General features: G+C 34.8%; 1 protein-coding gene across 1 annotated transcript in view; it reads left to right on the top strand.

The window, feature by feature from the left end:
• IFT81 (intraflagellar transport 81) overlaps positions 1-18,027 on the top strand; it is a 73,454-nt gene that overhangs the window by 34,212 nt on the left and 21,215 nt on the right. Inside the window, exons 9-13 of the mRNA XM_072415891.1 lie at positions 3,832-3,995; positions 4,722-4,814; positions 5,162-5,308; positions 11,757-11,906; positions 13,443-13,571. Of these exons, the coding sequence (XP_072271992.1) occupies positions 3,832-3,995; positions 4,722-4,814; positions 5,162-5,308; positions 11,757-11,906; positions 13,443-13,571 (683 nt within the window). The remainder of the gene's footprint in view (positions 1-3,831; positions 3,996-4,721; positions 4,815-5,161; positions 5,309-11,756; positions 11,907-13,442; positions 13,572-18,027) is intronic.

Here is an 18,027-nt window from a genome sequence, read left to right as displayed (position 1 = left end):
CATTTTTGGACTTTTCTTGGAGTTTAGTAATTCCTTGTATAATAGTTTTTTTGCTTTCAGGAGATTATTACTAATTTTGTCATGCCCATATAAAAGAAAAGGTGTCCTCGTACTGTAACTTCTTTATTATGACCAAATATATTTTATTTATGGTCAACTGTATACTTAGGTAGCACTTTTCCAACCATTTTCTTTTGTTTACCTGATTTTTTCATTCAGTATGTGCATTATGGTGGCTACAATGCATTTTGCTTTGCTGTACAAATGGGTTGGATTTATTAAAGCTCTCCAAGACTTGATAAGGTACACTTTCATCAGTGAAGCTTAGTGATCCAGAAAATCTGGAATGGTTTTCTTAAAAGTAATTTGCTATGTTAGCAAATGTTTTGAATTCTGGACCAGATCCATTCTAGGATTGCTGGATCACCCAGGTTCACTGGTGACAGTGTATCAGGCCCAATGTGTGTGAATGTCACTTACCCAATAATGGTACCACAATTTTCACCTAAAGAGCTGATATGTTGTGGAACAATGCACCTTAGCATACATTGCAGCAAGTGTAAATGAGCATTTTGTAGCTAAGAGGTCAGTTTTCAAAATGTACTGATCTGTGGTAAATCACCAAACAACCTAAAATTGCTTTGGCTGCCCTGATCTAATAAAAAGTGACATTTTGATTTGGTTCATAGATGTCTCTGTACTTTAGAGTGATTTGCTTTTTGAACTCTTTTAAACGTTGCTATTAATATTCTCACTGAAGCCTAAATAGCACAAATAATACAAATGTGCAAACAGTTTGAGCCTCAGCTGTTGGACAGGTCCCAGGTTTACATAAACTCTGGATATCCAGGTTAATTGTGAATATCATATTAGCATCAGAATTATCTTGTATCTGAGTTGGAATATCGATGGTCACAAAAACAAGATCATATTCCTTGTAAAGTCAAAGGATCTTCCATGCAATGTAGAGTGTGCAGGGAATCTCTGAGCCCCTTGCCTTTAAAGATGTCTGAAACCCTCCCTGAATGTTGAAGGACAAGAGAGAGGCAAATGGATTTAAAACATCTTTGTGAAGATGATGTTACCAAATATTCCAATTTTATATAATAATATGCATTATGTTAGACCTGGGATATGGTGAAAAATTACAGTTTCCTAAATACAAACCCTTTACATTTTATGTCTTTGATAAACTGTTGATGTCAGGTGGCCATAAGTATTCTCAAGTGCTGAATTTTGGATATTAACTAACATTTATACAGGTGATATGACAATGGACTGCATAATATGTCAGCACTATATAAATACAAATAAATAATATAAATGATATTGAATAGACCCACATTCTCCAGAAGAGCAGTTGTGATCACAAAAGGCAACTGGCCAATAGGAAAAAAGGAAGGCCATAGGAGACTTGCTAACACATCTTTGAGAAAGAGAGGCATAAATAGAAAGGTCTGAAAGGAAATGAAGGCACTTGCAAAAATAAAGTGTGATAGATAGTCTTGTGTAGCTGTTGTATGTTCCAGAATGCAATAAAAAGTTTATTTTTTATTTTTTTAAAAAGGGTTATGTATACATTTTTCATGGCAACCGAAAAAAAACTTCATCCTTTAGTGTTTTGGACAACTGGGACCATTAAAAATGATTTGTTTACTTGTAAGAGTTACTACAGATTTTACACTTATATTTTCTTTTGCAGGCTCACTTTTTAAAATGAATTCACATCACTGATTCCTGGTAAATAGGTTAGGCTCTAAAATTACTCTTTCCATTTTAATTAATTACTTGACTGGTGAAGTAAAGAAGGGAGTCATTGGTGATAGAGATGTTTGGAGATAGAGATTCACAAAGCTCCTATGCTTGGAATGTGCAAAGATCCAACATTTGTACTGAAAGGCATTATTATATAAACCTAAACTCGTCTTTTAACACCTCTCGTAAACACACAGTAAATTATTGCCTAATATGTACCTGTCTCTCTTACAAAATAGACTGAGAAAAAAAAATTCGGTTTTTTTATTCATTTTGGAACATGACGACTACATATTGTGTAGTTTTAATGTTCCTAAAATACTTTTATAAAAAGGTCTATAGTTCTGATTTTCTAAATCTGCTTAAGAATGCTGAAGATATTTCTGTCTGTTGTATCCATGGTAACAGTACCTACTGTATTATACACTTCACAAACTACACAAGGATTGCTGTCAAATTTCTTGCATCCCTAGTAGTAGTTGGTTCTTCTTTACTTACCATCAGGACTATCAAATGCTCACATTCAGAGATGTCAGGGCTGCAGTTTTTCTTGTTGGAAGAAGTAAAATGGTAGAGCTTTATACTTGGCAGAGACCTTCCTAAAGTGGTAGCAAGGGATTAATTGTAATTTTTCAGAACAAAAACACTTAAATATCTGCAATACCAAAATTTGTGCAATGTAAATACTTTACAAAGAAAGAGAAGTTTTCATCTCAACTGAAAAAGTACATATTTGTAATTTATAATTTAAAGATAGAGATGAGAGGAAAAAGTAGGCTTTTTTAGGCACCCAGTTGAGTATGTTTAAAAAGTTACAATTTTATTGACAATACCAAAACATTAAAATCAATATAAAGGTGATTCTCGCTTATTCAGTATAAAAACATATATTTGAAAATTCCATCTAAATAGAGGGTTCCACTTGTTAAAAAGGTCGAGTGGTGATGTTATAGTAAGTTTCTCCCGGCGCCTTTCGCCTAGCGAAGGCTTCCTCAGGGGACTTAGAAACATGAATACTTTAAATACAGGGACTATAGAAGGTAATACAGCAGCATATTAGGGAAATATACCAGATAAAGATAACCAATTAGTTCCAGATACCAAAAGCCAATAGAAAAAGATCATACATTAGATAAGGGGATACACTCCACTGGTATAGAAATGGTTTCTAAAAAAGGAAATAATAAAGTTCAGGGTAAGTAAAGTTTATCAAGATTATTGAAATAAGTCAAATTAGTTCAGATAAATGATCATCATAATACAATGGTAATACATATGTTAATATTAGTTGGCAATGCATATTAATAGACAATTACTCACATTGCTACCTCTGAGATTCCATTTAAGTTGATGGGAGAAAGCTAGTAGATGTAGGTAAAAGCTGTGTAAACAGGCTTTGCCAGATGTTATTCAAATTAAATCTGCTAAAGATAGAATGAATAAAGTAAGGTATGTTCCTGATGGAATGTGTGGTTTTAAATAGAGGATACACAAGAAAAAAAACTTACATCCAATAGGGTTGTGTAGAGCATAAATGTAGAGGTACTCAATGTCCAATGTCTTAAAGTATGTTATGATGTGAATAAAAGTTATTCAGAATTAGTTGCCCAGAAGCTATTCAAATAAAGAAAAAAAGGTAAAAATTTTGCTTTAAAACAAGTAGTTTGTGATGAACTGGGGGCGTAAAGAGCCTACCTCTCTATAAATTTTGATTAATTATTTCTGATTAATTATTTAATTAAATTTTGTTATGGGACACTTCCACACTAGTACTCCTTGGGTCAGTACTTGTGATCTACATATAAAGTACCATTTTGGGTGAAGTTAAAAACGGGAAGAAGTTAGAGAGAATAGTGATTGATTTTTTGAGATAAAAAAATAGAAAAGTGTATTAATTAGGAGTATATATATATACGTGGTTATATAAATAGATGGTGAGAGATACTCACTAGGTAAATTTGGAGGTTTGATATTTACAGCGTGAAATGTACTATAGAGAGAGGTCCAAAAGAGGTTTTCCTCTCAACAGAAAAAAGTACATATTTGTAATTTATGTTTTTACTTTCTCACATGCAGGTTTAATGAAAAGACTTGAAGAAGAAATAAAATTCAATACATATATGGTTTCTGAAAAGCTTCCTAAAGAACTGGAGAACAAAAGGCAAACTTTGAGCTTCATGCAAAGAGTTGTCAGCGAACAAGTGATGGACCAATCTGATCTTATAGAGCTTGAGGCTAAGGTATGGCCAAATATATCCCACCCTAAAGTCCATTATTATACTGTGGGCAAAGTTTTGATAGTAGGATAGTAAAGTGGACCTGTTAAGCAACAAAAAACTGCTATGGGGAAAACATTCACAGCTGGAATGCAGTGAAGGCATACTTTACAATAAAATGTGCTTATTTATTTCTTTTTATATCAACTACTATTGAAAATAGAAGTACAAAAAAAATAGCCATACTTTTTGACAACATCACCAAAGAGCTGCACATTATATTCCATAAATATGATGATACAAAAAGCTGCCAGAGGCTGCAGATCTACAATACAAAATGTTCAAAGACTACAGGTATGCTTCAAGAGGTTGTGAGAAACTACAGTCCATTATAAAATATCAGGGAAAAAAAGAATAACAAAAACAAATAAAAACAAAAAAAGAATATGGTTACTACAGAAAGTAGGATGCTTGTGTGAAAGAAATAGTCAAACCATTTAAATACTATGAGCAAGTCTAAAATTATTAAGCATCTAAGAAAAACGGGCTACTGTCTGCAAGGCCCACACAATAAATGTCAAAAAAGCTGCAGGTTGGCATTTTAGCCTTTGGTTTGTGAATCAATTACAGTAGTTTAATATAAAACAGAATTGACTTCAGTCTCTTTTTAGGTATTGCCAATTGACACAGTGGTGTCATTATTCATTTTAAAATCATGAAATATATCACAGTCGTTTTTTTTGTTATTAGATTCAAGAAGTCAATGCAGAAATTAATCAGCTGACTGAAAAGAGAATGAGAAATGACCCAACAGATGACAAACTGTCTCTATTTCGACAGCAAGTATGTATTCAAATAAATCTCTATAAATGTGTGTTGTTGATAGATTTTTTTTTTTTTTTAATCAGATACGTGTAATCTAAATCTTTCATGAAAATAATAACGCTTTCTTTATATGATGCTGGATAATGGTGTGGCACAACAATGTGTATAAAAAATGGTAGCTTTTCATTTACAGTGTACTTATAGTCCTGCTACCTTTAGGCTGGCCGATTTGTCTTCCCTACAGTCATAGGGAATTTTTTTATTTACTTTGACTACAAAATTACAGCATTCTTGGAACCAGAAGTGTGTCTGTGTGTATAACACAAATATGTTTATGTATACACAAATTCTGACCTTATTCACAGGCAGCCATCATTTCACGCAAGAAAGAGACCAAAGCTGAAGAATTACAGGATGCTAAAGAAGAGATTAACACTTTAGAGAGAGAAATAGCACAGAAATCCAGTCTGGTCCGAGATTCTGATGGCTCTGAAATGTTAAGAGGAGATGAGGTAAGTGTTCAGTAATAAAATTGGACATTCACTGGTGGTCTTACATTAATGATTAATGTAGTTGTTTTGTGGTCCACAAATCTTTGCTTTGAATTTTTATTTGCAAAGTTTACTTTTTTGTTTCCCTTTTGGTTTGTTGAAAATATAACATTTAAAGTGCTCAAGTCAAAGCATATTATCAGCCCTGCCCAAGTTACCTCTGTAGGCTACTGAACATCCCCTGTGTTATTGATGAGTCTTGTCCTAAGATAGAAAAGCTGCCCCTTCGTACAGTAAGTGAATGCTGTCATCCTAAGAAATAAAATGTAGTATCGGGCTAAAATAAAGCCTGAAATGGGAAAAAATATGCTACCACAACATTTAACTGTTGAGTGGCAGTATATTTCATTAAAGCATGTAATTATTGTATGCAAACCTAAGTCTATTTTGCATTTTGTCAGTAAGAATTATAGCATTGCTAAAAGGTTGGCACCTTGTTATAGACAGTATATGTACACCTCTGACAGTAAACCAGGTCTGCTGTCTACTAACTCCACATGCAGAGATATAGGGTATTTTAACATTAAAGTTGAACTTCAGCCTTACCTTACTTTTGTAGATGTAGACTTGTAGATAGTCCTCTCCTGTGCTGACAGATTTAATCCGGTTGTAAACCGTAACTTCACACAAAAAGCATTAGAAGCTGCAGCAGGTAACTTAAACCCAGATTATTTCCTGTCTGATGAACTAAAAGGATAATCTAGCCCATTCCTCCCCATCTGTGCTGGTCCTCAGCTTTTAGCTATTTGCTTTCTGTTCTGTCATTCTTTCTCAGCTTCATATGTGGGCATTTCCAAGGTGGTCTGCATGCAAATGCAGTCCGTACAGGAATGCGTATGTACTGTTACAGCAGGGCTGTGAGCATGAAAAGCTCTAGTCCTTGCTTATAGTTATTACTATTCTGCTGTTATGGTATTCATTTCACACAGTACTCAGTGCAGTAACAAAGCAGCGCAGTTAGGCTTGGTACTACAGGGTTTTATCTGGTAATGATGTGCCTGCATGAGCACAGACATGAAACATAGGCACTGAGGTTTGTGATTTATTGTGCTTTTCAGCAGTGGCAAAGGAAAACTGATCACAAATGTTAGTGAAAAACTGTTTGGGAGACTTGCTCAGGAAAGATAGAGGAAGATATTAGGTAGGATTTAGGTTTGCCCATATTTCAGTGTAATCACTGAAGAGGGATATGAGAACCTCATTCAATGAGATGCAATATTAATTCATATTATATATAATCAGAATATTAATTTTGTATTCTCAGAGATAGTCAACATGCAGACATTACACAGATATCTTCCAAAAGTTGAAAAACACTAATGGACCTCTATTTTGCCCACTAGGAAAGTCATACAGAACTTCATATTGGGCCCTTGCATTGGTACAGAAAAGTTAGCCACATCATGGGAGAGCCTGGCTCATCCAGCATACCTGGAATAGATTTGGTCCAGGATTTAAATCATTTGTCAACAAATGATTTTTAAGAAATACATTGCAGGTTTGCTGGATCACCCTGGTTCACCCATGATAGTCTGTCTTCTCCATTATTGAAGATCTCTAATAAATTATTGTGTGCAGAGTCTAGCTGCTAGATTAAATCCTGTCTAATTAGAGCACCCCCATGTCAAATGTCTTAATTCTGGGAACAAGTTCGTCTTGGCGCTTTATTTTTATTTCAAAATTAAAACGGACACATGTACACATTTATCAAGTCAAATTTTCCTTTTGCCTTTAAACATCCATTTAATTTTTAGGCACACACTTGTTTAGGCAACAAACTTGTTGGCTCAAAACATGTAGTTTGTGTATTGAATAAACGTGTTTCCTTCTCCTATTAAGAATATATATGTGATGATGACAGGAAAAGAAAAGGATGGGCACATGTAACATAAAACACTGTGTGGAGTTACATACTAGGCATTGAAGCTCTCATTCCATCATGTGGCTATTTGTAGACACAGATACTTTAAATTGTTTCCAGGAATAAATTATCCTCCCTGGTCAGTTGAAATGAAGCCTCCAAGAATAAAGGATTTGTCTCCCGGTAATGTAGTAGGACGTCAGAAATCAAAAGGTTACAAATGTCTTTAGGTTTCAAAACCTCCAGTAATTGCAGGGAAAACAATACAGTAATGAATATATGGTTTCTTACGATTTTTCTTGCTGACATCTCTGTTAATGTTATTAAGACAAATCATTTACAAATATTCTGATTGCATGGTGATGAAAAATTAAAGAAAACATTAAAATAGATTCCTATATATGTATTCTTGCAGTGATACAGGCAAGGTTAATAGAGCTGGAATATAGAAAATCCAGACTGCCATACATAAATTGTAAAAAAAAAAAACCCATCAAAACATAAAACCTTTAAGTAACTTTATTTTCTTAGTCCTTTCATTAAAAAGCAGTTTTAAGCTCCAGCCAGAGACTTTGCCTATGAGCACTTAGGTAAAGTTTGTAGGTCACCACTGTTTTGGGGATCACTCCCCCAAAAAGTTGCTTAACCCTCTCGTTTCCTCTAATGCTGGAAATCTTTACACACAAAATTACTGGACAAAGCCAATTCATAATAGCACTCAACAAAAAGCAAAACAATATATCTAAGATGTTCCGTAAAATTTGTCCAAAAACCATTCACAGGAGTGTACAATGTCACCCGCTTGCCATCCAACTCTTATTTGTGAGTGTCTCCAGGGGTATAGTATTTGCCAGGACAAAATAGTAGTGTATATTAGAAACAAATTATATATGAAACAAAGTTGCTTGTTTAATCTAACTGGGTAGTTTGTGTGTAATAATTCCCTTTTTCTGTTTTTTTCTCCCATTCTCTCCCACTATCACTGCATATTACCTCCTATCCTTCATTTGGTATATTGCTCTGGTTGCTTCTCTTGTTTAAACTGTAAAAAAATGAAAAAATATCCTTGTGCATATTATTTTAATCACCTCTATATTTACTAAAAATGACATGGGGAAATACTAAATTTCAAAGTCATTGAATATTGAAGTCTAGACGGAACTGGTATTATACTTGGTATAGCTAGCACAGCCCTATTTCAGGGAAACTACACCCAATATAAGAACTCTTTAAATCTTTGTTTAAAGATTGAAGTTATTGCAACCTCCAGAGGCCTTGAGCTGTTTCAATAACTATGCAAATGATTTGAGCAAAGATTATTCTTTTGCTGGGACAACTTTTTAAGAAATGTTAGGCATGTTTTAAGCATGTTTATGACAGATGCTTTTAAACAGCACCTTTGTTGTTGCTATATATTGCATGGGCAGCCAGCACCTGTCCAGTCTTTCTATTTTTGTCAAAAACAAGTGTGGGTGGATTTTCTTTTCCTGGGTTCAGGTGCAAAAACACTTGTATTAAAACATTTTTTACTCATATTCCCCTTGATGTAAAGGGAATCTGTCATATGGGAATTGTGGAGGGTGCCATTGATGAAGTATTTTTGAGAATGCTAAATATATGCTTTTCTGCTAACTTTTTATTTCCAAGTCTCTGATTAAAAATACTTACGTCAGGTAACTAAGGCTACGTACACACATAAGGCTTTTGTCGTTGGAAAGGATCTTTAACAATCCTTTCAAACCACAAAAGACTGAAAGATGCATGAATAAGTGCTGTACATACAGTGCCGTTCTGCTGAATGGAGGGGGGGGGGGGACAAGCGAGTGTCACCCCACTGTCCCCTTCCCTTGCAATATGGTCGTTCATCGTTGATGGATCCATGAATGACATTAGATAAGAGCTGTACACACATCAGATTCTCGTCCGATACTAGCTCTGAATCGATAATCGGATGAGAATCATCTGAAGTGTGTACATAGCCTAATGCTCTTCAGCAGGCCAGCCTTCATATCACCATTCTAAAAGCATCTGTTTGAGAGTTTATTTGTGAAAGCTAGAGCAAATGATGGTACAATAAAGCAATACAGTAATATAAAAGTAAACCTGTCATTTTTGTTAACTTTGTTGACTCATTCCTCAACCTAAGCAAAAAGTGTACAAATTAACATTGTTTAATCTTATAGTAAATCAACAACATTATGTCTTTCATCCCATATTTTTATATATTTTTTTTTAATGACAAGGTTCTGATAAGGAAATGTTTTTTTTTTATTTGTTGTGATACTGTTGCACAACAACACTAAAAAATTTTACAATTATTGTCATATTAATTATTTGCAAACCTATTAATGAAGGTACAAAATATTGACAGTTTTCAGTCTTTACCTCTCACATTACTGTCTTTGTAATATGCTTCAATAATGCAGAAAATGACATGGCCTTTGTGCTGCAGGGGGAATCTGATTACTGAATGTAAAAGACTTACACCTTAGAAAATATATTTCAGGTGGACCACAGCTTAAAGGATGAATCTGTAGGATGAAAAAGAGCCATAAGAAAACAGCATGTACATGCTGATGTACATATAGCCCAGTGCTTGGAGATTCATCCGTTTACAAACCTAATGAGTTCTTTGATCAGAAATGTTTATACCCAGCTTAGTTTCTAAAATGTTCTGGAACAGAACCATTAAAAACATGGTCTAAATATATCTCATGATAAAAAGGGGTTACGTTTTATTTTAGGCAAACTGCCGGTGCTACTTTACATGTTTGTTTTATAATATCCAAAGATCACATATTTTTTTATAGGGACAATCTTTGTAACTATTTATATACCCTGATGTTATCATGTCATCTGTAAAAATTAAACCTGAATAAGCAATGGCTAATAAGCGTACATTCTGTCCTCCTAGTAATGACCAGCAGTTTTTCATTTCAGGTCTTTCAGTTGTTTGATTGACAGATTATGGCTGAGGACTTAGAAAATGCAGTTTTCATGCATCTCATGTTCCTCCCTTGACTGAGCAGACTGACTGACAAAATATGGCCAAGACCAAAAAGAAAAAACATCATAATGCATTTTCATACATATTTCTACCTATACCTGGTAGTGACTGAAGTTGTTTCTGTGTCTTTATTTTGTCTTTTTGTGAAAGATTTGCGTTCCACTCATCTTTTCTTGCCTGTTAACTGCTGTTATTTTCTGTTTACCACAACTTTTGTCATTTTTTCCACCTGTAGCCTACCACTATTGTGCTCTAAATTTACTCATCTGGTTTGTTAAAACCAAACTATATATATATATATATATATATATATATATCATTTTATTGAAGTCAACCGTCAAAAGTACAGTTAAATCAATTATACCAGGTAAATATTGGTAATAAAATAGGTTATTAAAACAAGGTTGTAAAAAATAAACATGAGTCAACAGATGTACAGCAGTCAGGAAACAGAAGGGGAAAAAAGTTTTGTTTTATCCCTCACTTTTCAGTTATAAGACTTGTTATTTGAAGGGTCGCCCTCCAGATTTCTGTAAAGAAACCAAGATGTATGTTGGTAGCAATTGTATAATTTCATTTTAGTGAAAACAGTAATCATGGAAATAAAGTGTTACTAGGTTTCAAGGAAAAGTTAGGTTCTGGTATCTTTAGTTCTCAGTCCATTTTATTTTGAATAAATGCAGGGGAAGGGGAGAGCCAACAGTGCAAAATTGTCTTCCTACCTACTGCCTACAATAATAGTGCCAAGATCCCCAGTAGAAGTGGACGGCATCCATTTCTAATAAACCCAAGACTGCCCATTCTGGGGTTAGAGGCAGGAAATTCTGCAGGTAGGTACAGATGTAAAGTGCTAATTAGCATTACAAGTGCTTTTATCAACGGACAGTCCCACACATAATTATATACATTTGCTGAAGGAGCGCCACATTTAAGGCAAACATTTGAGTTCATGGTACCCATCTGCCCAGCTTGGTTTAGAAAAATGTATGATTGTGAAAAAACATTTCCCGATATTGAGTTGGAGTAAAGACAACTTTTAATTTTATGTAACATTAAATTGATACACTAAGCGTACAGTACAACTAATGTTTTTAAGTCTTCCTTTTTTTCTAGAAATTACTTCCAGCAAAAGTACAAAATCTTCTTTACTAGGCATCAATTTGCGGATAAGACTGCTGCTCTCTGTATGAGAGCAATGGTCGGTCTGCAGTGGTCTAACATGCCTCTGCTGAGTCTCAGCTAGAACTGTGCAAACATCAAAGCTCATTCTACGTGATGAGCATCAATTTTGCAGATTTAACATTTCTCAATCATGCAAATTTTGCTTCTTCTAAAACTTTATAGAAAAAAATCTTTTTTCTTTTTGACCTTTTTTTTTTTTTTTGCACCAATGGCACTGTGATTGCCCTTCAGCTTTGCTGTTGCAGATGGCCCTTTAGCCGATTTACTAACCCAGCATCCCTTTAATTTATAGTCAGTTCCATCATCACTCAATAATTTTCCCATCATCACACCTAATGTGATCTTTTTTTCTCTTATAGTTTAAACGGTATTTGAGCAAACTTAGAGGGAAAAGCTTAGTTTTTAAAAAGAAGCGCCAAGAACTGGCTGATCTTACCGCAGAATGTGGTGTTCTCCAAAGAACAGAGCAAATCCTAAAGCAACGCCATGAAAGTTTGCAGCAGCATTTGGTAAGTTACTACATTAAAGATCTAGACAAGCTAATCATAGTTAACCCAGGCTAGAAATTTGCAAAATGTGTCTCATTTTTTCAGTTTTGAATATTTCTATTAACACATTTACCATTTGCAAATATATGTGGAAGTCACACTGCCTTTCCCGTGCAGTGTCTAGCAGGGCTTTCATCTTTAGACTTTTATCTAGAAACATTATGCCGCTTAATTTGTAAGTAGTAGTGCAAAACTGGTTCTGTAGTTTAATGTATTATAAAAAGACAAGTGCTAGTAACAAAGTGAGAGATACTCTGGAATATGTTGAAGAGAATTTACATAGAGGGTGATTACTTGGTAACTTGTGGAGTAGGTTAGACAAAGTGCATCACTCAGAAGTTGACAGGAAGCCAAAATAACTTCAAAGACTGTGTAACAGCACATGGAATTCACATGTCCATTAAGGGCTGTAATATAGCATTTGGCAAATTTACATTGACACTATTCTGGGTTTAAGACAACAGGCTCCTTATTTATAGATGTTTTGTTAGAAATCTGTATATTTGGTAAATATAGATCTTCTAGTATTCATCTGTTTATTTTATGAGGTATGATGATAAAAAAACATAGGTTGATTCCTATGTAAATTGTAAACTTACCAAACTTTTAGTTACATGTTTTAAGTATACTTCTCCCAAATAAACTAGACACCCTTCCACTTTGGTGTTCTTACTGTTCATGTCAACATATTTCATATTATGTTCACACTGGCAATAAGGTTTGCGATTCGGTTACATGCTGCTTCATCATACGGCAGCCCCATACAGAATAACCAGTACCGCTTACTGTTGCCAGTTGTCAAATGAGTGGAAGCTTTTTTAGTTAACCTACCATTGATCTGCACGGGTGATAAAGTTAGTAAACTATTGCAACTGTGTGATATCTAAAAGTGTCTTAGAAAAAAATGTGCAGTTTTGTATACTGTGCCTATTTTCATTAGCTTGAAATCCGTGAAGTGACAAATTAAAAAAATCATCCTTTATATAGTGACACAGTCTAAATTCTGTAACAGGCACAGATATGACATCATCAGTCAGCCGCTGTTCCTTCATTGTTCAAACATGGACAGGGGTGGGGAGGTTATCTAAGCTTTATAGGTTTACTACTGTAGAGACAATTCTGGTCCCCATCCTGTCTGTGCTATTTGGCAGGACTATAAGAACAGAAATACAAATCTTTTAGCATGTTAAATATGTTCCATACATGTGTTTTAACTATGTATTCTAGCTTTTGTCATAAAGTTTAGCTTTAGGATAGTATCATTTCTTCATCAGCTAAAGGGTGTATATATATATATATATATATATATATATATTTATAAACATTTTGTAAATGTCTTTTTTTTTAATTGGAGTTAATTGAATGTTCATTGAAAAGCTGCTTCATTTTACAAACTGTTTTCTGTTAGTGCATTTTAATGCTCTATACACAATTTTATACTAGATATGTGATTTCTTTTTTTCATAACATTAAATTCATCATTTGATTTTCTTTCAGCAAGCCATGGAGCAGAAAAGAGGAATATCTGGGTACAGTGACACACAAGAAGAGTTGGAGAGAGTGTCTGCCATAAAAAGTGAAGTTGATGAAATGAAGGGACGAACTCTGGATGACATGTCTGAAATGGTAATTTACTTTACATATTTTTGTTACAATACACAGGTTACAGAAAAAGTTTAAAATCTTTATACTCAATGGCAGTACCTCTGCAAAGTGTTTATATGCCTAGTCTATGTTCCTACCTAATGAAAATTGGAATTGTGACACTTCACTAATGCTTAGTGAATATTTGACCCTCCTATTTGACATCCTATGTGAAAAATTACTGAAGATATAGAACTTGCTTTGATATTCGTAATCAAGTAGACACGGATACATTTATTTTGTTTAAATATCATAAAAAGAGCCGTCGAAACTTTTAAAATTTGTTTGAAACTTAACCAAGCATCCAATTTGCGGTAAGTCATGAACAGACTACCTCTACTCCCTCCCAAGCCCAATCCCATAGAAAGTCTAAAGCAGTCCATACCATGGCCACCTTCCGTGACATGGATGGAAAAATGCTCTGAACGGCTACTTGACCATAAATGTGTTCTTTACAGCTGTCAGGGGCAGGGTACACCAGTAGTCCAGTATTGCCGAGCAATAGGCATTATATATCCTCAATGGAAGATTGGGTGTATGTAGTGGAAACTGAACGGGTAAACCTACTGATTTTTTGGCACCACCAAAAGTTGTTGGAGATCAGCCTATATCTATCCCATCTTCATCTTCCTTGTCCTCCTGCTTCTCCAGGTACACTTCTTTGACATCCCCATGATCTGTACTAAAAAATTAAATTTTAAAGTTGTGAGTGTGACCAATTAAAATAAAAGGCCAGGTCTTACCTGCAGTTATTTTATCTAGTTGCTATATCTAACCAGTCCCAACCAAACATCTACCTCCAGAACAATAGTAGAAATCTGCAGTACTTAGTAACCTTAAGGTGTTTGGGCACCTAGTCAGAGAAAGTGACCTCACTAGTAGATAAAAAGACCAATTAGGAAATAGCAGCTCAGTGCTTGATTGCAGTTTACTATCCAGTTTACAAACTTCATTGACAGCAGTAACATGATTACATGTAGCAAATACACAACATTAAAATGGCTGTTGGACCATGCCTAAGTTTTATAAGGTCTAGGCAGGGTATATACCATGCAATGCAGATGCCCACCAATCTATCAGCAACAGCTATGTTCTTTGCTGCTAACCATCTGCTCATTGTGGAAGTTCCCTACTTAACAAACTTTTGCCGAATAGTGTTTTTTTTCTTCCAGAAATTAATCAAATTGTGGTCAAAATAAATTAAACTTTTATATCTTTTCCAGCCTCTTTGCCTGCAAGAACCCACTTACTCACCTTCCAAACAACACATTCTCTCCAACTCATTCCTCAACTACTCCACTGATCTAGTATTGTCTTCTTTATTCATAACCTCTTCTCAAGCAATCCTACATGATTTTTGTTAAGAAGCCCCCATTGTCTGAAAATTGTATTTACATAGTTCTTGTTATAGTAGCTTACATCTTTAGAGCTATTCCCATTTGTCACTATTCTTACAAAGATCTGGTGTGTTATGTTCATGATTGTGTTTTTACATGTTACCACAGCACATGGCAAGGCATCTGATCTGTAAATGGCACACTAATGCATGGTGTAATAAGCACAACCCACTGTAAAGCATCACACTGCATATTTAGTTTAAGATGTGCTTCATTACTTGAAAGGATGGTTTATTAGCAGCCCACTTGTAGCCAATGAACTGGCTTAATGGAACATAACGTACAACATAATTCCTATTAAAGTTTGTGCACCACAACAAAATGCTTACGGCCCATTTACACAATTGCACCTTCTCAAAACATAGTGTGCTGTCAAAAATTCTGCAGTCATTTTTTTGTTTGTTTTAATGCATTAGGCTGCTCATTTAAAATGGCTACTTTTAGGCAGTGTATGTAATAATGTGTGTTTTATCACAGTTCAGCAGTATGAGTTGGCCCTTAAGAATAACAGGTATAGCATTAAACGGTTATAAGACTAAACGGGTATAGTACATAGGTATTAACAATTATAATGACAACTACAACTTATAACATGCTGTACCAGGGAAAATGATCCATAAATAACTTGAACTACTAACCACAAAGTAACACATGGGAGCTTTTGGCAAGTGGAGAACAACGAAGCCTTTTTAAGTTAATCAACTGTGAACTGCAAAAAAGGGCTGGTTGGCCCAAAAAATACCATTTTTCATACTTTACATATGCTCATTGATAGTCACTGGAAATGAAATATTGTTATTGATCATTTGACTGTAGGACTAATGAGCACCATACAGTGCTGTTCTATAAACAGATGTAGGGAAAGCGTGGGTTAGAGGCCCTATGGTCATTAGTGGACCATCAATAAGCAATTTGGCATGGCATATCATTACAGATATCTAGCACCTGTACAAGTCTCATTCACATTCTTTCATTGCCATCTCCCTTGCTAATTGTATCAAATGTTTCCCTACTTGTACAGGCAAGGGCCCATGTCTTTTTTATGTCTATATTCTGTCATTTCCATCCCTTTTATTTTTTATTGTTTAACGCTGCAAATTAGGGGGTAAGGATCATTTTCAATTGTACATTTTGTGTCAACTAGGGGCCTAAAATGCTAAATCAAATTTATTTTTATTTTTTTTAGCTTCTAGCCTAATCTCCTTAAACGGGCATGTTTCTAAAATATGTTCATTTGACCTTGATGAGTGAATGCTCTCTCCTCAGCTCTAAGCAATTGGTATATGTCTGAGAATAGTAGGTTTATAGGTTTGTTTATTTGGACAAGGCATATCTGTAATCCCCTCCGCTACCTAAATTAATAATCCCAAGACACAAATACTGGAGGTAAAGTACAGTACTAATAGGAAGTTTTGAAATGTCAAGACTACTTCTGCTGACATCTTTCTGCTGTTAATCGTAAGTGCAGATTGTTTTTGCTGTCTTTATCTGGTCTTATTTATTGTTACCATTTTTTTATTATAATAGATTGCTTTTAAACCCATTGCCAAAAAAAATAAATTACATTTAAGTCACTACACAGCCAGCTCCAATACTAATTATAACTCTAAATGCCTATGATTTGGTATATAATTGTATGCTTTCTTATCTTCAAATGTTAAGATTTAAAATGTTAAGGAAAATTTTATATATATATATATATATATATATATATATATATATATATAGAGAGAGAGCATTATCAAAAGAAAACTATAATGCTCACAACTGGGAGGTTTCATCTGACCCTGTACCCCCTTTAACCCTCTGTAACCCATTTCTCCTAATCTAAGTTTAACTTACTTTGTGAAGGAAGATGTGCTCCAAAACTAAAAATGTAAACATTGTTAAATAAAACTGAATAAGGAAAGCCAGCAAGGAATGTGACAGATATCTAAAGAAGGGCCTTGTCAGTGATCATTTTTATTCAGTAGTTGTGAGCTAGGCATCCACAACAGCTGGCTTCCGGAAATAAGTTTACACTGACTTTAATTTGTTGAAAATCTTTGATTTTATTTTAATATTGCCCATACAGCTTTTGTTGAGTTTTTATTTGTTTAGAAAAATGATGTAAACCAAGATATGTGTAAAAGATGAGTTAGAATACGGGAAAACACCTCCCAAATGTCCAAAAGTGCCCCATTCATGTCAGTGATTAGAACCTTGATGGGTGGGGGTTAAATTTTTTGGGTGCTTGGAAAGCTTTTTGGGGAGTTTTTAACACTTTCCAGACACTGCAGGGTGCATTTTTCTTTCAGCCCATCAAGAAATGGTTTGGTGTGAACTGGTCCATTGGAATAAATTACAATTTCAAACATGGGCATTTAAACATTCAGTTTAACGAGGAAACATTCCATGTGGACTTAGCTTTTATTATTATTATCCAGTATATTTTGGGGGGAAGCCAATTAACTTAACTTCGTGTTTTTGGGATGTGTAAGGAAACCAGAGTACCCTGAGAAAACCCATGTAAACACGGAGAGAACCTGCAAACTCCATGCAGATAGTGTCCTGGCCGAGATTTGAACTTGGGACCTAGCAATGCAAAGGCCAGAGCGCTAATCTGTGAGCCACCATTACGCACAATTCAAAATTTCCATATTAGGAAGGGCTTTCCAGCTGAGGCAAATCCCCCCTCTCTGTAACCTGTTACACCTGTACACTGCAGCACAGTTACTTGCTAGGCAGAGGATGGGGGAATGGGGAGCCACTTCGCTCTGCATTTAGGATTTTTGTGAGGACATAGTACATAACAGAGCATGGGGGACTCCTACAGGTTTTTAAAACAAAAAGTGAGCTTGTGTTAAGTGAATGTTAAGCTAAAAGCTTTATTTCTAAGTTTTGATAGAGTGGGTAAGGATTATAACTTCTGGTGTGTTTTAATTCTGTCCAAATTTATAGATTGTGAGAATATTAGAGATAAGAAAAACCTTCCACAGGGAAACAAATAGAATTAAATAAATTTACTCGGGTTTTATTCTTCCACCATTTTGCTAGAGAAA

The sequence above is a fragment of the Pyxicephalus adspersus genome, chromosome 6, assembly GCF_032062135.1.
Source record: "Pyxicephalus adspersus chromosome 6, UCB_Pads_2.0, whole genome shotgun sequence".
NCBI lineage: Eukaryota > Metazoa > Chordata > Amphibia > Anura > Pyxicephalidae > Pyxicephalus > Pyxicephalus adspersus.
The sequence above is the reverse complement of the archived record's forward strand: the minus strand, read 5'-3'. Positions and strand labels throughout refer to the sequence as shown.